The sequence below is a fragment of the Vigna angularis genome, chromosome 11 (assembly GCF_016808095.1).
Source record: "Vigna angularis cultivar LongXiaoDou No.4 chromosome 11, ASM1680809v1, whole genome shotgun sequence".
Taxonomy (NCBI): domain Eukaryota; kingdom Viridiplantae; phylum Streptophyta; class Magnoliopsida; order Fabales; family Fabaceae; genus Vigna; species Vigna angularis.
The window spans coordinates 267999-290901 of NC_068980.1; the positions used below are offsets into that span (position 1 = coordinate 267999).

The 22903-nt window shown below is 31.9% G+C and overlaps 3 protein-coding genes across 4 annotated transcripts; 1 reads left to right on the forward strand and 2 right to left on the reverse strand.

Moving 5' to 3' along the window:
• The first annotated feature begins 1541 nt into the window (after window positions 1-1541).
• On the forward strand, window positions 1542-3992 carry LOC108333507 (tubby-like protein 8). The gene is made up of 9 exons (XM_017568973.2): window positions 1542-1974; window positions 2055-2169; window positions 2348-2524; window positions 2650-2705; window positions 2794-2890; window positions 3029-3118; window positions 3193-3285; window positions 3399-3466; window positions 3576-3992. Exons 1-9 carry the CDS (start codon window positions 1637-1639, stop codon window positions 3649-3651), a joined length of 1110 nt encoding a protein of 369 aa, XP_017424462.1. The 5' UTR covers window positions 1542-1636; the 3' UTR covers window positions 3652-3992.
• A 202-nt stretch (window positions 3993-4194) lies between these two features.
• LOC108333605 (AP2-like ethylene-responsive transcription factor At1g16060) lies at window positions 4195-8406 on the reverse strand. Its single transcript, XM_017569075.2, has 8 exons — window positions 8174-8406; window positions 8011-8093; window positions 7883-7891; window positions 7716-7804; window positions 7550-7623; window positions 7431-7481; window positions 6010-6086; window positions 4195-4693 (listed from the first exon to the last, which is right to left on the reverse strand). The coding sequence occupies exons 1-8, from the start codon at window positions 8299-8301 to the stop codon at window positions 4290-4292; spliced, it is 915 nt and encodes a 304-aa protein (XP_017424564.1). The 5' UTR covers window positions 8302-8406; the 3' UTR covers window positions 4195-4289.
• Window positions 8407-12096: 3690 nt separating this feature from the next.
• On the reverse strand, window positions 12097-17157 carry LOC108333096 (uncharacterized). Of its 2 annotated transcripts, XM_052871036.1 has the most exons (6): window positions 16979-17157; window positions 15277-16328; window positions 14967-15027; window positions 13912-13986; window positions 13279-13815; window positions 12097-12484 (listed from the first exon to the last, which is right to left on the reverse strand). In XM_052871036.1, the coding sequence occupies exons 2-6, from the start codon at window positions 16294-16296 to the stop codon at window positions 12273-12275; spliced, it is 1905 nt and encodes a 634-aa protein (XP_052726996.1). In that variant the 5' UTR covers window positions 16297-16328; window positions 16979-17157; the 3' UTR covers window positions 12097-12272. The 2 variants fall into 2 exon arrangements, with proteins under 2 accessions (XP_052726996.1, XP_017423919.1); XM_017568430.2 differs by having other exon boundaries at window positions 14967-16328.
• Between the last annotated feature and the right edge of the window lie 5746 nt (window positions 17158-22903).

Consider the following 22903-nt stretch of genomic DNA (forward strand, 5'->3'; position numbering starts at 1 on the left):
CATAGTTTTATTTTTTTCATATAATTCCAAATGTTGTTTATATATATTATTTATAGTGAAAACATGTGTAAGTATACATGTATTTATATTTCTATTATATTAGAATATATATATATATATATATATATATATATATATATATATATATATATATATAATTGTATTATTTGTATGAATAATTATTTAAAAGGTAAAACAAATATAATTTAAAACATATATGTATAATTTTATAAAATAGTATTAAAAAATTATGCAATTGCTATTTTAAAAAGATATTCAATTATTTTAAAATAAAAGGAATTAAATAAATTATCTTTTGTTAAAATGTTATAATTTTGATCAAATTTTTAAGATATATATTTTTTATTATATAGTTTATTTAAAAATCTAAAAATTCTGAAACTCCGAAGTTATTAAACTTAATAATCCTGAAATTTGAAAACCTTAAACTCTAAGAGTAAAATCTTGAAATCTTAAAACTTTGAAATCTTGAAATCCCCTAGTCTTATAAACTCTGAAACACTAAAATCCTGAAATACTAAAATCCTGAAACACCAAAACTTTAAAATTCCAAAACTCTGAAACACTAAAATTTTGAAACCTCAAAAAGCATTGAAATCCTGAAATTCTAAACTTAAATTCTAAATGTAAAATTCGAAAACTCTGAAGTATCAAAATCCTGAAATTTTAAACTCTAAATCCTAAATATAAAACCCTGAAACCCTAAAATCTTAAAATCTTGAAATCTTGAAGCCCTGAAACCATGAAACTTCGAAACCCTGAAATCTCGAAATCTTGAAACCACGAAACCCTGAATCTTTGAAATCCTAAAATATAAACCGTAAATGTAAAATCCTAAAACCCTTCAAACTTGAAACTCTGAAAGCTCGAAACCCCGAATCTTCAAAATCCTAAACCCTAAACATAAAATCTTAGAAAACTTCAAATCCTAAATCCGTGAAAACTTAAAACCACGAAACCTTAAAACCTTAAAATCTCGAAATCTTGAAACCCCAAAACCTTGAATCTTTAAAATCTTAAAATCTAAATCCTAAACATAAAACTCTGAAAATCTCAAAACCCTAATCTTTCACAACTTTAAATCTTGGAAACTCTAGATCTTAAACCCTAAACTTAACTGAAACCTTCACGTTCTGAAATCCTTAATAGATAATATATTATATAAAATTAAAAGAAAAGAAAATGAAGAATTTTTAAAAATCAAGAATCATAAATTTAAAATTGAAAACAAACAAGAGCAAAGTGTTTGAACATTTTTTTTTTCGGAGCCACGGTCACAAACAAGAGTGAGTGGGAGTTTGAATATTGTTTTTTCTTTTTTCTGCAAATACAGAAAATTATGAAAGTTTGAATAGTAGAATAGTTACCGTTAGGCGTGAGTGGGTAGGAAAATAAAAAATGGGAAAAAAGTAGTGGGTTGCCCAAAGCTTGATTTTGAAATTCAAACATGGCGAAGGGACCCACTTGCAGAGAGTAAATTGAAATAAAAATCTAGTATTTACCCAATTCATTATCATGCGTACCTGTTAGATCCTCCCAGTGTTGTGTTCGAAGATTGCCATGGTTGTTTTGCCTGTTTCCTAATTTAAACTGTCCAACAACAATTCCAGGAACGATGAAGAAGACGAACGCTTTGTCGGTCTCAACCACACGCACTTACAGTTCTCTCTACTTCAATCCTCTGAACCACCCCAGCCACTGCCGAAGCTCCAGCACTGACTGTGTCGGAAAATCTCAGTTTGAATTTGAAGATGAACACCCCGACAAGGAAAACCACAATGTCAATGTCAACAAGCCCAAGCCTTTCAGGTCTCTCTCCACTGACAGAATCTTGAAGCCCTCCTCGCTTGAATTCTGCATGCAGATGAACCACTTTCAAACCTCCCTCAACATCTGGGACTACTCTGATTCTGAGTCTGCTCCTGCTTCCTCCTGGTCCACACTGCCCAACAAGTCTCTCTCTCTCTCTCATCTTTTCTTTTCATTTTCCACTCTCATCTTCACCTTATTTAACTAGTTTCGACAATGTCCAGGTCCTTGATCTGTAGACCCTTGCCCTTAGATGTTGGAAGGTGCACATGTTTTATTCTCAAGGAGCAAACGCCACATGGACTGTCAGGGGGCACTTTCTTCTCTCTTTATACCAATGTAATTCAACTCAACTCAATTCAATTCGACTCTTCTGCTCATAATCATTTCTTTAGACTAATGAATAAGTATATTGTTATGTATGATTGTGTATGTGGTGGTAATGAATTAGTATATTGTTATGTATGGTCATTGCATTTTTTAGTTGCTGCTTCTCACTTGGGCAACACCATTATAGGAAGGCCAGGGACGGCAGAACAGGAAACTGGCCGTGGCCCACCACAAACGGCGGAATGGGAGGTCTTACTTCACCGTAGCTCAGAGTGTAAAAGGATTACTCTCCCATTCTGATGATACTTTTCTTGGCACAGTAACAGCTAACCTCATAGGCTCAAAATACTACATTTGGGATCAGGTTCCTTTTTCTCTTTTAATTTACCTTTTGTCTATTTTCTAAACTCATGCTAGTGTTTGTCAGTAGTAGAAGATGTTTGCCGAATTAGTGTTAATTTCAACCATCATCCTCTGTTTGATTGTTAGGCGTATCGTCGTAATTCCGGCGGTAAACAACCAAAGCCACCTCTTGCTGTTGTGACGTAAGTCAGTATCTTTTTCATCTTTCTCCATCCCCCCACCAACTCTCATTATCCTCTGCCTAAGTTCAACACTTGGATGATCATGCAGCTATATACCCACCATAACAACGTGTACAGGAAGTCACAGAAGCATGAGAGCATATGTACCCAAGCATCAATGCATGCCACTCAAGAACACAAACCAGGTTAACTATGAATGTTCTATAATGTGTTAGGTTTGAATATTCCATCTTGGATTCACATCTAAATGCTATTATTTACAGTTGGATTAGGTTTCAATATTCAAGTTCCAATTTTGTAAAAATGGGGTTATTTTGGTACAGGTACAACATATAAAGGGATTGCCAATGAATTGGGAGGGAAAGTTGGACAAAGTCCATCAACTGTTCTCAAAGGCCCCACTTTACAACAAGGTAGGAGGAGCCTGAAAGGGTAGTTTCTTTGTATCTACAATCAGACTTGCTTAATTTTTTCATTGGTTTTTCAGATTTCAAAACAATATGAGCTTGACTTCAGAGATAAAGGAAAGGCAGGACTCAAAATCCAAAGATCAGTTAAAAATTTCCAGCTAACTTTAGAGGTATGTTAAGAGTATTCGGACCTTCTGTTGGTGGTGAATCATATAATTAGAACTAAATGCTGGCATAGTGTATGTTTTGTTCCCTAAATCATTTTTTTTTGTACTGTGATCAGGAGAATGGGAGTCAGACGATACTGCAGCTGGGGAGGGCAGGAAAATCAAAATTCGTCATGGACTACAGGTATCACTGAAGCAATGCATAACTCAAAACCATTTTGTTATAATAACCTAAATTTTAGGATTGGTTTGACAGCAATTACATTTTCCTCTGCGCCTCTCCAACTCTGCAGGTACCCTTTGACAGGTTACCAGGCGTTTTGCATGTGTTTAGCTTCCATGGATGCAAAGCTCTGTTGCACAGTGTAATGGGGAATTTCTGTTACCAAACTTGGTTCAATCTCTGAACTGCTACGCAAACAAACACAAGTAGTTAACAGACCGTGTCAGATGGTGTCGTTTTCGAAGGAAATTGAATATTTTGCCGGATTTGTTGTGTATTTGGTGTCTCCAAGATTCAACTCGGAAGACAAAGATACCAAGTCATCAAATCTCCCAACAAAAGATTCCAATTTATAAATCGTTGTTGTCCCACTTTCAAGTGTTCTGAACATGCCTAACTTTGTCTCTGAAGCATTTATGATTTATGTAATCAAATGCTGAAAATCCTTGTCTCTGATGCTTGTTCATTTCTCTGCTTTCATGTGTTATTCTGAATTTGGCTAACTTTGTTTCACGTATAATCCAAACCAAGCAGTTGCCTGAGTTCAAAATTAACATGCTCTATGTTTTGAAAATCTTAAATTGAAGGTGAAAGGGAGAGGCTTACATTCCATTTAGTTTAACCATAATTAATAAGAATAAGAATGGATAGAAGAAGAAAGAGATGAAAAATAGCAATAGAAAAGAATGGGAGGAGGAAGATGAATGTTTAAGTTAAAGAATGAATGTATGCATGCAATTATATAAGCAAAGGAACCAATAGAAATCGTTGTTGAAATTAATAATTAAGCATTAAGGTCACAATGAAAAATTGGTGAAGCAATGGAGGTCAAGTCGCCAAATATAATGTCATCAGTGTCTGTGTAGATTCCCGCTGAATCTTGAGTTTCAAACAAAGTTTGAATATCTTCGGGGAATGTGCGAGGAGGACGAGGAGGAAGGTTTGAGGTGGAGGGTGAAGAAGGTGGCGGCGGCGGTGGAGGGCCCAATGTTGAGGTGGCATTTCGAGATTCAGGTCCAGATGGTGTTGGGCTTGGGCTGTCATCGTGGGCTTGAAGTCGAGGTTGAGATTGGTCTTTTGGACGTAGCCATTTCATATAACGACTGAGGTCAAAGTTGGTAACAGCATTAAGTCCACGGTATTCTATGGCCGCCATATCGTATGCCACTGCTGCTTCTTCTTCTGTACCTGCATTGCATAGAGTAAAAATTCAGATTATTTAATTAAAAAAATATTTTTCTATAATTTATTTATTGCAGTTAATATTTATTTATTTAATTGTTTGTTTTATAAGTTGTACTTAGCAGCTCCTTAAAAATGTTTGAAAGAAATAGACAATATTTAAGTAGCCTTAATGAGCAGTTGAGTTTGGTGATCTACTTCTTAACTACCTATATTCGATTGCACATTTTCATCATTTTCATTGTCTTGTTGATTTGACCTGTTGGGTCCCACGTTGGAAGAAGCCTGTCAAATGGATTCATGTACATTTGTGTCCTTCTTTAAGATTGTCTTCTTTGTTTGTCATGCATGTTTAGGGAAACACACACTATCATTAAAATGTTTTAAGAAAATATTTAGTAATAATTTAAAATGTCAACTGAAAGGAGTGCTTCCATTTCTTTAAAAGTAAATAAAACAAACTATGAATATAAAAGTATTATTAATAATTTGTATTAAATTATAGACGTCATATATTCTATAATTGATTTTTGAATTTTAAATATTCTTTAGCTTTTACTATTTGTACATACCTCGTTGTGTTATTACTAATAATTTCAATAATTTTCATAAACAGAATATCATTGCATGCAATCTTTATACACTCTTCCCGTTTTAAAGTATAGTTTTATTTAGCCTTTAAAAACATTTTGAACTCGTTGATATTTTCAATCAATTATACACTTAGAATATTTTCAACCAAATACTATTAATTTTTGTCCTTAATTTGTTCAATAAATTATATCATTATTTTGATAAAACCATTTCTGTTTTTTATTCACGTGAAAAAAAAAATTTACAATTATTTTGGGATGGAAGAAAGGATATTTTATCTTTAAAAAATTAATTGTTGAGTACCATTGCATTCAATTAAAAAAATAATCTATATATATATATATATATATATATATATATATATATATATATATATATATATATATATATATATATATATATATATATATATTTCCTCTTTAAGAAACGACCATTTGTCTTTTCTTTATTCGAAGCAAAAACTAAAAGAGTCCAATTTTGTCAACTCATGACGAAAAATAACAAACTCCATTTACTTGGATCAATTTATTATGCACAATGCTAGCAATGAGTAACACAATAAATTCTAAACAAATATATGCATGTGGTTTATAGTTTTGAACAATTTGTACTGATAAATAGTAATTATTAATATATTTTAGTTTATCAATTTCTTTATCAACTGAATTTACCCTAAAAGAAGGAAGAGAACCTTAATGATAGCAATGGAAGAATGCAAGGAAAATTACCGTATGTTCCAAGGTATAGATATTTATTGCCGAAGACTCTGCCAATTCGTGCTTCCCATCTTCCATTATGATGGTGTCTATAAATTGGTGACAACAAACATTTCAGACTAATTTTCAACTTATTCAAGATAATTTAAATAATTCCACGACATCTTTTCTACTTTTATTTATTATATTTTGCTTATAAAACAGTATGGGAAATATGTGTAAGTGAATAAAAAGATTAATTATTCGGGAAAAATGGGCACTGTGTGATCCATTCACTCCATTAATGATCATTATTAAGAACCGAACTTGTGGATGGAAAGAACGACAGAGGGATGATAGAAGCTACACACATCCACACCAATGACCTATCCTACAGATAATGCTTTGCAGAATATTGGGTCCTTCGTTGCACCCAGAACTTCTTTTATTCAACACAATATGACCCACAAAAATTCAATGTGTCTCCAAATCCTTTTACTTTTCTAAAAGGAAGTAAATGAAACATCGGTTGGAAGTTCCACGGCAATTGGCAAATCTATTTTATAAATTTGGTTTCGCAAGAGGTTTTTTCTGGATTACACAAACACCAATCATATATGAATCAAATATATAAGGATCGACACCACTCTTTATCTAAAACCTTAAGGCAATGAATTAATGGGTCTTTCATCTTTATATACTACTCTACTTTCTCATTTCTATCCAATGTGGGATTTCACACTTGGATACCCAACATCTCCTCCTCAAGCGTGAGTCCCTTCCACATAGGTTCACTCCCCCTCCAGCGAAAGCATTCCCAACCAACCACAACCACGAGTAACCCTTTCCAAGGATCGTATCTTAACAGAACTTGCTTTACCTGGATACCCTTTGCCAAGAAGACTTTCGGTATATGAATCGTTATACTCGTCCGAGTCGGTCACCAAGATAAACTATCGGCTCTGATACCACTGTTGGGTACAAACAAAGTCCCACATAAGATAAAATAAGACATGAACATGAGTTTATATACACATAACATACCTCCATTGATAAGAGGCCTTTTGGAGTGGTACCAAAAGCAAATCCGTGAGGACTTGATCCAAAGCGGACAATATGTTACCAAGTGTGAAGATATTTATGTGTATATATATGTGTTGTACCTCCCAACAAATGGTATCAGAGCCCATGGTTCAGGTAGTGACCGGACTCAATCGAGGTGGTCCTTTGTTTAATAGGAGGATGTTGGGTACAACCAAAGTTCCACATTAAATAAAATAAGATGTAAACCTATGATTAGAGTCTTTTCTAACTATATCGATTATTTATTGGATATATTGTTGATCCTTATCTAACTATGATACCACTCGTTAATCTCACACTTTTGTTTGTTCACTTCTTAACAATATCTCTTGTTAATTAAGTTGCAAAGACGATTTAGAGTGTACTCATACCTTGCTACGCCTCTGAATTTTGAGACTCCCCGAGAGAAGCCGCTACTTTTTCTGCAAATTAAAGATTAATTCATGGCGGAACACATAAGAGTACACACAGATCAGTGATAAGGAAAAACCTTCTTAAGGATCCGATGTACTCTTCCTTAGATTGATCCTCCATCTCCTTAAGCTGTTGTTCATAATTTGATAGCTATATACGTAGAATGAACAGTACATTTTTATCATAATATATATAATTATTAATGAAGCAACGAAAGTTCGTCTGAAGGATTCAAGATTTACAGGGAAATTGAGGACGGTTTCCGGACCCCAATACTTCAATGCTGCCAAATCATAAGCACGTGCCGCGGCATCTTCATCGTCGTATGCTCCTGTAACAAACAAATCACGCACTCATTCATTATTTCAATGAGTACTGGTGAAAATCATATGTTTATTATATTACGTACCCAGATATACTGCAGTGCCGTGTTCAATTTCCACCGCCGTCGATCCACCGTGAACCGAGAAGATCAAAATCAAGAATGAGAGATGAAATTGGTAATAATTTTACAGGAATGGAGAAAAATTAAAGAACCTTGTCTTCCTTTCTTGTTCTGCGATTGATTCCAGGAAGTTTTATCCCAGAGATGAGCCTCGAATCGACCTGTCCATCGATGCCTGAATGAATACACATTGAGTGATGATTTTTCAATCTTAGAAAATCGATTCGAAGATCGAAAAAGAATGAATGAATGGACCTGGTAACACCCCTGTAGGGTGAGGTTCGTGGCAAGGGAGTGTCTCTTGGAATGGTTTTGCGTGGGCGCTTCTTCTTGAGCATGGGAGAGTCGACGCAGAGGGTTTTGTGTGAGGTTTTGGCAGCCATTGAAGCTCAAAGAAGAGAAAAGCGAAGAGATTTAGCAAGAGAGTGACAAAGAACACTGATGTCATAAAATATGAAACAACTTTCGAAAGAAACAGTTGGAAGTTGAGGAGTCAGTGAGTCAGTGTTTATCATTACCACATTTATCATTATTTAATAATAATAACATTAATAATTTCGAAAATATAATAACCGGCCGGCCACAAATCAAAAACATTGTTTTATTACGTCGCCGTCTTTAGGCTGCCTCCGCTGTAAAGTAAATCCATTTCCTCGATTATATATTTTCAAACAAAACTATATTATATTTCATTTCACTGAATTATTATTAAGTTAAATGATTGATAAAATAAAAATGTATTATTCACTGATGTAAAAATTAAATTTTGAAAATATTTGATGAGGCAGATGTGGTGATTTGTATCTCCTAAGCAAATGGAGATTGGAAGTAAGTTAGAAAAAGAGGGAACATAAAGATAGGTTTTGATGAGGAAGAGTTAAAAGAGTGAGAGTGAAATAATTAATAATGAAGGATAAGATTGAGATGATGGATAGAAACAAAGGTTGGGATGGTATTGATATAAAAATATAGCATGAATAAATACCAAATACAATGGTTAATTCGGCAGGAGGTATTTTATCGTTGTGGGATAAGGATGTTTTTGAGATAAAACAGTTTATTTTCTTGGTGAAGGTGGATGGTTAATGTTTATCCACCAATTCCTTAATCTCTATTTTTTTAAGAGAAAGAAATAAAAAGAGCAAGAGTAATTATATTTATATTATAAACCAATCAATTATATGATGAGTATGTTTCTCTTACGAATAAACCTTATGCAAAATGTTCTAATATAAAATATAATTAATTATGTTTTTATTTCTAAACTATTAAATGTTTTTAGTTTTAATTCATCTTTCAAGTTCTACCTAGATCTTCGTTCATTTTGAAATTCATAAATTTAGTTCTCTATGACCGATCGTTAGTGTTTATTGACGTGACAATCTAATAATCATCATTTTGAATTATTAATGAATAGTCGATATTTGCAAGTTGAATACCATAATACTTTTATCCACTCATAAATAAACAAATAATTAAATATCCATACATGTATTCATTACATCCAGTGTCTTTTATACAGATTCATTTAATATTCATCATAAATTAGTGATGAATATTCATATATATAAATACTTTAGTGATTCTTAAATAGGAGTAAATTATATTTATCGAAAGTATATACCAAGATGTCAAAATTTGATGGATTAGGTTGATATTTTAACTTTTTAATTTATTTTGGTGGATGTGAGTAGATTAGGTTTGGCTGATCTACTAGACTTTTTAAAAACAAAATTAAAAATTAAAATAACAATAGTTTAAAAGAATAAGCTATTTGTATTATAATATTATTTAAATATATGTAAGTACGTAATAATATTATAACAAAGGATTAGAATTTATAAATTAAGTTTGAATTATTAGTTATAATATAATAATTTAATATTTAAAGATAATAATTATTTTAATTTATTTAATAAAATATATTAATTAATTAATTAAAATTTTAAAAACAATATTTATATAACTAAATATACTTTATATATATATATATATATATATATATATATATATATATATAAACAAATTTTATAAATATAGAAATAAAAAACACAAAAATTAAAATTAAGATTTTTAACCTATTTTATTATGTCAGTCAACTCCACCCAGTATTTCATAAGCCATTAATGAATCAAATTGATCCATTTATTACACATAATCAATGAGTGATTCTCCCTGCACCTCCAAAATACATTTTAATTCCAAGTATACCCTTGTCACAGTCAACGAGAATATTTTGAATTTTTAAAAAGTTGACTGAAGCTCTGCCGCATCTCAAACTCTACATCCCCTTTCAAAATCACTCCTCCCTCTTTTTGTCTCCCTCCTCCTCTGCCATTCTTCTCTCCCCCGTATCCTCTATCACCGCCCTCCCTCTTGTGCCAACGTTCGTCCGTCCAGGTTAGTACCCTTCGTGCATCTGCTTTGTTTCCTATCATACATGCATGTGCTTGGTTGGGGTATTCAATTCGTGTTCGTTGCCGTACACTGCTTAAACGCACGCTGCTTAAACGCCGTTCGTCACAGACTTCCGCAGTTGGAAGTGCGTTGGAGAGAAGCCGCATTTCGATTTGCGGAAAGCAGCCAGACTAACCGCACATGGAAGTGCGTTAGTTGTTGCCGGATTTCAAATTGCGTTAGGTTTTTGAAAGGTTTTTTAATTCTTATTATTAGGTTAGTATATTTATTTTATTAGGTTTTATTTTTATTAGCTTAGTATAATAAATTTAATTTTTTATGTTAGTATTTAAATAAAATGTTTTCTTTTAATATATTTTGAATTATTTTATTTGTTTGTTAAATTTTGTTGAATTTTTTATTTTTGAACATATTATTATTTTCGTAATATATTATTTATTATGTATTTAATTTTATTTAAGTTTTTTTATTTTTTATGAAATTGAAATAATTATTAAATTGTTTATTGAATTAAATAATATAAAAAACATGAAAGAAAAAAAAGCATGAAATAAAGAAAAAAGAAATAAAGAAAAAAAAAGCATGGAGAAAAAAGATATAACAAACGCACTTCAAAGTGCGGCTAAAAAATATGAAACGCACTTCGAAGTGCGGTTAGGAGATTCCGCGAAACGTTCCTCTCTTCTTCCTCTCGCCGAACAATGTCACAGCAGCACCACCACCACCAGATCTCCCAGCACACCCAGCACTACCAAGCACTACCAGGGAGGGAATGATAACTACCAACTCAATACACTAAAGGAGTGAAAAAATAACAAACAATGCTTGCTATGCTACAGTGAAAACGAAGAAGACGGCTGCACCTTAGGGTTTATACCCAAAAGAAATTTTAGTTGTTGGCAGTTACGAAAATGGTTGGTAGTTAAGAAACATTAATTCATTAATTAAGTTTTGATTTTTTATTAAATGAAGGGTAAAAAAGTAAAATTAGGGGTGGAGGATGAAGGCAATGAGGTGCAGGAAGAATGACTATATGAATTGATGGTAATTAATAATTGTTACAACCAAACTTCAGTTCCAAGCTGAACATATGTAGTTTCTCTTAAGGACTGCAGCTAAGCAACCTTAATTCCCTTTTAGAATATAAATAACATGACTTGATTTAATTTCTTTACTTCATTATGCTTCATAACAATTAGATACAATTATGTATTCTTGAAATAACTAGGGATTGGTTGAAATGACTATTTTTATATATATGAAGTGAAATAATGTAATTATTATTCATAAAATAGATACAATTCGAAATAAGGAATACATTAAATGAATTTGTTATTGATGAATATAAAGTTATAATAACTAGGACTAACACCAAACAAGAAAACAAAGGAGCATGAAAAAAAATGCAATGTGTTATGTTTTATCAATTGTAAACTAATAAGATGCAAAAGAAATATAAAACATTACAATAACATTATTGCAACATGTTTATATTTTCTTTATCAATTTTTATGAAGAACAAATCAAAACGACATAGATCAATCTGCATTTGTCTTTTTCGATTGAGTGCTACAATTCCAATTCCATCATGCTGTAAATTTTTTTAAGAAGTTACACTTCCATGTCAAAAATAATTTTATTTTCTTATTCAAATAAAACATTTTAAAAACTTCATAAATTATTTTAAAGTGTGCTTTACCAACTGTGCTTAAAAAGAAAAAATCGCAAATGTCAAGTGATAATTATGTAACTACGTATAATTTGGCATCAATCTAAAATGTAAATATAATTAATAATCTCAACAGATGCTCGGACATGGCTATGATATTCATACATAAATAAATATAACCTTACTATACCTTTCCTACTCCAAAATCTGTTTTCTTTCTACTTACCACTAAGAAACTTTTGAGATAATAATGTATGACTAAGTTCACTACTCGCCAAGGGCACAAGGAATACATGGAGGGTCTTTGGATTGGTCGCAAGGGGTTATTCGCTCCAAACAATACTCATGAAAGGTGTGGCCACATGATAGGACAGCAACAGAAGGCGATGCAGGTGGAAGGGAAATAGGCCCTTCTGGTTCGTAGGAGAGATCCCTCTTGCACAAAAAGCACTTATAACCAATTGGTTCTGGCGTTTGATCTGAAAAAGAAGAAAGCTAACACATTATTAGCACATTCTGCGAACATAATACTCAACAAAATCCATCTTTACAAAGGCAACAACTTTTGCTAATTCTTTCACTGTTAAATTGATATTCATAGATAAATGATGAGCTTTAAAAGGAGCCAGAAGCACTTCATATATTTGATAGACCAGATTTTAAAAGAAAGGCAGAGATTTTGCCCACGACAGCCTATCTATAATTGACGTTATATGCCAAATAAAATATAATGGACTTTAAGTAAAGAATATCAGAAGTCAAGGAACGAGTATCAGGCCTCATGAATTAAGCTTTAATTTTTGTATGAATTTCAGTGATCTCTCAGTTTCTTTTGATCCGGGATTCTCAGTTGGCGAAATTGTTGGCTTCAATGCAATTATATATATTCTTTTGATCCGGGATTCTGTGTGTGTGTTTAGGCCACACCTCTATGAATATACTCAATTTAAACAACCCTACCGGCAAAGTGATTATCCTGGGATGCGTTTTAGGGAAAGGAATTACGATAAGAACAATTCGTGAAAAACAATTTTTTAATTGAGAATCTCACTGGAAAATAAAATATAATAATCCTGCTCCCCTCATCAGAATAATGAACATATTTTCAATGACTATTAAATGCACCAGTAAGGTAGATGCAAATGAACCTCAATATATGGTGAAGAAAACTAAATAAATTAACTTCCTGAAATAAATTAACTTCCTTAAATCAAGGAGGACACAAGGAATTTGTTAAATACGCAGTAAGAAATAAAGAAGCTTCAAGTGATACCTTTAAATTTAATGTGATTGGAAGCAATTCTAGGAACAGCTGGTATAATTGAAGCCTTCAATCGCTTGTGAGCCAAAGCCTGAGCTAACAGTTGATGCTGATTAGATACGTTTGTACGAGGTGATGTATAGGATGAGGGGTGGTGGAAAGATGAGACTCTCTTGTAATTAGGTGGGGGTAAAGGAGCTGCGTGCATTTTAGGAGGAATTGCCCGGGTTGTGGGTGGGGCTGGTAGAGCAGATTTAGTCCAAGTTGTTGGGAACAATGGAGGAACAACAGACTGAGTAGCTTGGGGCATGATAGATTGGGCTGGGTGGGCCAAGGGAGAAATTGCTCGGGATGTAATTGGGACTGATGGAGCCAATCTGGTCCTTGTTGGAATTGATGGATGTATGAACTGAGTTGGCATTGTCTTCCTGCGTTGATTCTGGACAGTGGATGACAGCGGTTGGGAAGCAGCTCTCTTTAGAGATGACATGATGGGTGACCTTGAAACTTGAGCAGTCATATTTCCACTTCCAGTTTGTATTCCTAGATCTGTAAAAGCTAGTTTATTGCTTCCATTGTATAAAAATAAAGAAATATCCAAATAGTGAGTGGATATAATTATATGTCGTTTAAGAAGGTAATCACCAGAAGTAGATTGTGGTTGAAGACGGGAGTTTGATTGATGAATAGAACCACCTGCCTGAGATTGGCCATGATAACCTACAAAATGAATCTTAATAAGTAAATAGCATTCGATCATTCACTCCATCTGCAATTTTCTAAAATCTACAGACATGCGATGTCTGTCTATATGCATCAAATGAAATGCTAACATTTGAAATAATCCTACATTACAATGATCAGGGCTCTTGTTATTACTTGGTTATGACACATTACATGGAAAGAAGCACCATGAGTAAACCAAGTAAAAAGGTTTGTATAAATCCATATGCTATTCCTTAAATGAGCAAGCAATACATTTAAATGAAGATCTTTCAACAAACATGAATAATACTAAATTAATAACTTGAAAATGTAGGGTGCAGAGTGTGTTTTAGGGATAGTTCAATTTGAGGTACTTCATAACTATCCATTTAAATTATTTCAAGCACAACAAAGAAACGAGTGGGCAAGAAACAGCAAGAGGTACCACCTGAGAAATTGGAGATGTGGTCCTTTCACAAGTTAACAATCCTGTTTATTTTACTTTTATTTATGTAAAAGATTTGGTCCTTTCACAAGTTTAAAAAGACAACGCAGATATCAGTAGATACAGAAAACAACTCTAAATCAAAAAGATGAGTCTGGGTGAAGTGTTTAGTCACCGCAAATCGGTGGCAAATAATTTATCTAATTATCTCTGCTGAATAGAGCAACAAGACAATAAAAGGAAGAATGTGGTCTACTGGAACATGAAAGATCAAGAGCCCAAAACTTCTATAAAAAAAAGAGAAAGTAGCTTAAAAAATAGCACTTTAAGAACGATACAAATCACCTGCTACATTTGAAATGGATTTTATGTGAACTAAAAGAAAGCAAAGGAGAAAAAGACTAAATTCTATTATGTTTTAACAAAAACTGCTAAAGATGATCAAATATGTTTATGCTTATTAAGAATGATGTCAAATTTAAGGAGATTTCACTGAGGTATACCAAAGTTTATGAGCAGAAAATAAGGAATGAAGCAGTAGAGCACATACTTGTAAGATCCTGCCCTCTGGTGCTTCTAGGGGCCATGGCTAACGAAGGAGTAGAGAAAACCTGTGACATAAACTTATCATTATTTTTATGTAACAGCTCAGCGGGTAAGTTATCAGTTATCATTTTGCTTGAAGAGGGAAGTAGCTGCCCATTCACATTGTTCTGTCCATTTTCAAAAGGCACAGTTTGACTGGCAACAACTGGCAATGAATTTAGATCCATGCATCTTTCAGGGCCAACATTGCGACCTATGTCTGTAAATTCCATACTTATGTCTTTCACACCTCCAAGACCTAAATTCCTACTGACCTGTCCTAAATAGTGGTTTTGATCATCGGAGGCTGGCCTTTGAAAAGCGTATGAAGGTCCAAGACATAAACCAGGTCTAGAATCAAAAAGAGCTTCATGATTTCTTGCAGGAGCTAAATCAGATATGATTTCTCTTTCATTATGAAAACCCGAAAAAGCAACATTTGTGTCTAAACCAGAATTTAAGGAGTCTCTGCTACCCTGTTGATTGTGATAAGTACTGATTGGAGGAAGAAATGCACTCTCAGGATGACAGGTCGAATTGAATTTTGGCATCTCAGCTCCTGATGTGAACTCATTGATATTACTTCCAGAACTAATGGTCCTAAATTTTTCATCACGTTTTCCAATTGCAAGCAATGGTTCTGCACCACCTTGATTTGGATTACAGAGTGTCATTCCCAGATTCATATCTAGTGAAGGTTGATCGATATTACCACTCATTGTTCTTCCCCTAGGATTAAACATTTGCGGCCTGGTGTTTAACCCATAACCTGGGGTCACATACATCCCACCACCATCAGGCTTCTCAAAGTTATTTAGATTGAAGGCAGCATTCCTCACATTAGCAGGGATTGTTAGATTGTTGTGCCTATCATACTGATATGGCCACCCTATGTATCCTTCTGGACATGGATAACAAGAATTTGGTCTGCATGGAAGAAAATTATGTTCTTCTGCCCTGTGTGAGTAATTATGGTCCATCTGGAAATTCTGATAACTTCTGAACTGAGAGGAATCGTGTTCTTCTGTGCTGTGTGAGTAATTATGGTCCCTCTGAAAATTCTGACAACTTCTAAACTGAGAGGAATCATTCATTGAAGTTCCTCCAGCTGGTTCATTGCTAATAAACTGAGATGTTTCATTCAAATTCCAGTGGGCAAAAGGAGATGGTGAACCCACCGACAGAAGGGCGGTTGAATCATTAGGACTCCTAGCACGATTAGCAGACTCAGTGTTCATTAAACTGAATCTGAGTTCTTCACTGAGTTCTGTCATGGAGGCAGAAGAAAAGGGCATTGTATTCTTTCAATTGTCTAGTGAGGATAGTTCTGTCACGATAAAAGTGAGATAGAGAACAAGTAAATCCAGTTAATTAAAACTCATTCAACTTGAGGATAATCATACAATAGATGGTAGTGATTCTACAAAGCAAGCTAAGTTATTGACAGGATGAGGAAAGACAAATCTCGGATTCCTTTGAGCATGGACAAATCTATTGAAATTAGCACAGCATACACAAGGAAACTGTCATTTCATGCACTCCCCAATATTGAAATAAACAAAGAGCAAAAGGCAAGCAGAGATACTAAACACTATAAAGAACTTGAAAGATGTAAACTTGAGCTAGAAAATATCAGTGCAAGAAAAATCTGCTGATGTCGGGTAGGTGTAGTTTTCCTTCCCCCAATCAATTTGTATAAACTCGTACCTCCCTAATCCAAAATCACTAATTGATTAATAATGAGCATGATGAAAAAGGTTAATCTAAGTGAGAAAATAACGATTCGGCCAAAGCGGAGAACATAGAACTCCGAAAATGATAAAATTGTAAATCTAGAAGAAAAATATTAAAAAAAAAAGAGAAAAAAAAAGGTGAAATGGAAGTGGTGAAGGATTGAAAAGAGAAAGATGAGAAGAATCCGAAAGACGAAGAAGAGAATGATAGAATGTTAGGGTTAGGGTTGGGAAAAAGACATACCAGTTGGGTTGGGTGTGGGGTGCTGGAATTGCGGTGAAGGTGGTAAGGTCGGATGAGACTGAGAGAAGAGAAATTGGGGGGTTTTGGCGCCCTAGTGAGGTAGACATTTTAAAGGGTTCGGTGTGGGGTCTACCAGTATCTGCACACGTGTTTCTTCCTCTCTCTCTCTCTCTCTACTTCACAATTCATATACTTCTTCCTCCATTGTCTCGCCATAACTATTATTACTAATATTAGCACTGCCATCTTTTTACTACAATACAACAAATTTAACATAGGTAAAAGAAATACTATAATAACATTTATTCATTTTATTATTTAATATACCAATCAAATTAACATTGTCATCATAATATAATTTTTTTAAAACATAAAAATACACTTGAAGCTGTTTTTACCTTTTTAATTTACTAAATTTATTTTTTCATTATATATTCATTTTTTTAATTACTTAAATCAAATTCTTATTAAAAAACTTGGGACTTAGAAGTTAATAAATGTATATCAAATTTTTTTAATCAATAATATTTAATTTTTCATCTATATACCTTTACATGTTAAAATATAAGATTTGTACAAAAATAAATGTTTACTAGGCGTGTTCTATAATCTTTAAGGAAAAAGAATATAATCTTTCGGTTTTACTTAAAAGAAAAAACTTAAGACAATTACACTCCATTTTAATTAATTTTGGAGTTTTAAACCATACATTCTGACTTAAACAATTATAAAAATAAATTAATTTAAAATCAATTATCATTATTACTATTTTTTTTCAATTATGCACAACTCTTTATTTGACTACTATAAATAACTTGAATTTAATAATTTTTTAAAAACTAAAAACAAAATTATGATTAAACACTAACCAAATCTATTGTAACAATAATATTATTTTTAAGACATATACACTATTATAATATTACAACATTAAGAAAATCAAAATTTTAGAGATTTTTAAAATTCAAAGCACACACAAACTTTAAAATAAAGAAACTTAAAATTAACTGAAACGTTTCAAAGTAATATTATTTATTACCAAGAATAAACGTATCTCTAAAATAAAATAAACAAAAGGTATTCTAAAGTGGTCCATTTAAAAAAAAAGGTAAAAAAAATGTGAGATGGTTTATTTGTTCAGTTTCTCAAATATTTAATTCTTTAACTAATTATCTTTAAGTTGATTATGTAATTTATTTGAATCAAATTCACCTCGTTTTATGTCAACTTACTTAATATAATTTAGGATTTAAAATTATATTTAACTTCATCTAATATTCAATTATTAATTTTTTTTATTAAACTTTGTAATATATATATATATATATATATATATATATATATATATATATATATATATATATATATATATATATATATATTAATTGAAATATATGGCTAATCATTTATGGTCATAAATAATCATTAAGAATCTATTAAGTTTCTAAATATGGGATGATGATGAGAGAAATGTAAATATAATTAATTAACACTGATGAACTTGAAGAAGACTCCAAGCAATACTTAATACATATACCCAAATGAAACTGAAGATAATTTAGAAGAAGGTGTTCTATCTTAGAGTATACAATCTCTTTATTTTTGGTGTAGACAGAACAGAACATTGATCATGTTGATGCAAAAGAAGGATTGAAAGGTGATTCCTTGCTGCAGATAGAGTTCATAGGTGCTGTTACAACAGTGGAAGGTGTTGGAGGAGATCGTTTAGTTTTTCCTGGACCCGGTTCGGGAGAATAACCCGGAGTTGGTGGTGGCGGTGGGTGTCGTCGTGGATGTCTAGGTGGCCTCAAATTCATCACTTTCACAGTTGACTCACCTGAAAATACCATGAACTAGTTGGATAACATGATAAACTTTTCTTACCATATTACATTATTTTCAGTTTAATTTCTCAGTTGTTATATATATGCAGCAATAGTATTGAATGATTAAGAAAGTAATACCCAGAGGTGCAGCTTGTGCAGGAGTAGAAGGAAACAGCAACAGCTGAAAAGCAAAGATAGAAAGTATGAGAACATGGAGACCATTCATCTTTCTTACCTTAAGTTGATGCTTCTTCACATTTTTCTGACATACCTTATATACACTCACCACACTCACAACATGACAATTCACACATATTATATGGAAGCAGTTCATGGGTCCAACTCACATTACCAAAGATGCATTCCCATTTGCTACTTTGCATGAGAAGCAATTTTTAACCAAATTTGTTAATCATTTCAAAAATCTAACTATTTCCTACATTATATACTGGACAGGTGTAATCCTTAAAAAAATAATAATAGATGTGTTATAAAAAAAATATATTTTGATATAAACAAATTTTTTAAATTCATTTTTGACGGTACTCTTTATTACTTTTTTTTCTCTTGCTTTCTTTTTTTATATAATTAATACTTTAACATATATAATTTTTTTATATTTATTTGATATTTTATTACTTTTTACTTTTTAAAAAAAAATATATAAAAATTTATGTATTAAATGAATGTAATTATATTTCAAGTATTATTACTTTTTATATGATTTTTTATAATTATTTTATCTTTACAATATATTAAATGAAATGCTAATATATGTCACCGTACCGTTACTCTACAACAAAACCAAATAAAGAAATTACAATTATTCACTCACTTCCTTCTTTCTATTCTAATATTATATAAAGGATTAGATGAAATCTAAAGAACAACTTAAAAGAATTGTTTCGTACAAGGCTGTTTGTTGGTTTGTCTAGCCTTCTTTAACGTGCATATAAAATTTGTCTAAAAGTGGTGACATATATATAGTATTTATTATGATGCAACAACGATGAGGTATTCAGTTATTTGTTTAGTGTATAATATGAATTGATACAAATATTTTCGTATTAAAGTTTGATTTCTTTATAAACCGTTATACGTATAGATAAAATATTTATCATTTTTGTCACGAGATTTTTATTACTTAATAAAACTTTCCTTTTTAAATTTTTTTTTGTTTATAAAATTTATATGTATTTCAGTGTATGGGTCGAGATACACGCTTTCACAATTTAATCTTATTTATTTGTATTTGGACACTTCTTAACGTCCTTCAATCCTTTGTCGTTCTCTCTTTGTCATCCAAAATCGTGGGTATTTGATTACCGATTAGTTATAACAGTTAGGTCTTAAATGGTTAATAAATACAATTACATATCTTCTTACTTTGCTTCCGTATTTATAGTTTTCGTATTGGGCCTTTGACCAGAGTTGACGCAATGTTGAGGCCCAATCATGCTTAAGCCTGCTGGTTGAGCTTGTATTAACTTTGTTAATATAATGTATATTTGACCGAACAGTTAATAGGGTCGTATGAACCATTATATCGTTTTTGATCCGTTTGATATATCGGATTGTGGTTATTTTGAGTTGTTGTTTATGTTATTGACCGAACTGTAAGATTGCACCGTTCGATATGTATAGCACAATATGTGACATTCGAATTAGACATTTTGACTTTCACACTCATAAGTAAAAAAATAATTATACTATGAATTTTAACTTTTGATATAGTGATAAATATTATCCAAAACATATAATTTATCCCATAATAAATATCAAATAAGACGAGTGAGGGTAGAATCAAAAAAATTAAATCTAATTTTGTTATGTTTTTTTTAATGATATATATGGAAAAAATATTAATTAAGGTTGAAGATTATGTTTTGGTGTGGTGTAGAAGATTAAAGATATAGCGTATTATTGAAAGGGTTGTGAATTATATTAAATATATGTCACATTCAAATTAAATTTAGAAAATATTTGAAGATGCCCCTCTCATATTGTGTGTATAGGAAAGGGTTGTAATGCATGTTATTAAAATGGCATCCCACGCATAAGCTTGGTGGTTTTTTTGTTTTGGATTAGAAGAAGCAGGTAGTAAAGTAATAAATGACTATGCCACTATAAGTATATGCGATAAACAAACATGGCGTACCTCATCTATTAGGCAACCAAAACCTTTAACCATACTAAACAATGCAAATGTTCCTTAAACAAATCCTTTCTCAGCAATATACACTTGTGCCATAGTTAATCACCAAACACCAACATCGTTAGAACCACGTACAGACTTTGCTTAGAATATATTGGACATATTTCCTATACTAAAATTTGCATGAAAACTACATGGCTGATTTTATATATACCAATTTAAATTCTATTTGTTACATTTTCAAAATATATACTATTTTTTGTTATAAAATAAAGCTAAGAAGAGAGAAGAGGAAAGGAAGAAGAAAAACAAAGGTAAATTCTCATTTTCTAGATATATATATTTTTAGAAAAAGTCTTATTTATAATTCAACAAGAGTTACAAAGAGTTAATACAAATAACTAAATTAATCATAAATAACAAATCAATAGACAATCATTTATCCATAATACAAATAGCTAAGCATCACTTTGTTATGGTTTAGTTATGCATGTTGAATACCATTTTCTAATGATTTAACCATACACCACCTTAAATGTTGAACAAAGTTAATTCTGGATCTTTCCATGAATGTCTTTTTGGAGCTCAACTTCATATTTATGGAGCATAGCGGCATCCTCTTTGATTTCTTGAGAAATGGTCACAAAATTATCCAAAATTCATCATTTTTCTATTTTTTTTCTTTTCTTTTTTGCTTATAATATTTCAGTATATAATTACAAGCTAAAAAAATTCGTTATTTACAAAATATGATCAATTAAAACATAATAAATATCAAATTTATATGAAAAGTTTTTCTATTCTAGACACTTATTCTTAGATCAAAAGCTATAATTGTTAATTAAGATACAACTCATTTTACTGAAAAGCGTAATAGTCAAACATCATAATTCGATTTTGATTCGGATTACTTTATCTCCATCACAAAACAATTAATATCACTCACAATAAATAAATAAATATATATATATATATATATATATATATATATATATATATATATATATATATATATATGAATATGAGAGAGAGAGAGAAAGAAAGAAAACTAATATTACGATAACCAAAAAAAATATACCTACTTTAATAATACAATAATATATAAATAGTATAAGAATAGATTCTTCTCTTTCTCGAGGAACGAGATGAACAAAATATGACGAAAGTGAAGAAGAGTATATTTCTTCCAAGTAAATATTTGTTTAGATTGTTGTAAATAATGTTCTAAGTAAAATTTGTTATCAATGTGATGTTTTCATCTTATGTGATTTAGAAGATATAGCGTAATATTAAAGACACGAGAAGAATAAACATTATTATAAGAATTTAAACTAAAATTTTATAATGTATTAAATACTTAATAAAGGAAAACAAATGAAAAAAATAGGTAATTTCGTGAGTCCATAGAACTTACACGACGCTGAGTTGACGCATCCAACCACCTTAGTACCGAGGTTTTGTGTTCTTGTACGAATTCCACTGAAACAGTGAACCCAAGCAATTGTTTAGGCATATTAAGATTGTCAACTTCGTTTTCGTACTATGCTATGTGACGTTTGTGACAAACGCATTGCTTTGCACAAGGGAAAAAAAATCTGCTATTTCTTTTAATATTTTTGGGTGCTTTGCAGTCATTCTTGCAATTTAAAATTTCTACTGGAAGGGAGTGTTCTTGAGTGCGCCACTGTTGAAAGCAGAAGCAAAGATTGCAAGCTGCGTTGGAAATTTGATGCGCAAAACAAAATGTTTGAGTTGAGATCATCTCCATCTTCTGTCTCCTCCCAACTGAGTTGAGAATCTACTCATCACCAGTCATGGATTTTTCTTCTTCAAATCATCATTGCATCTGCTCAATGTTTTCCACCATGCGACCATTCCCACCCGCGTAATGTCAAACTCTTCAACTCCCCCAAATGAGTGTTGCATTGTTACTGCTAAAAAAGC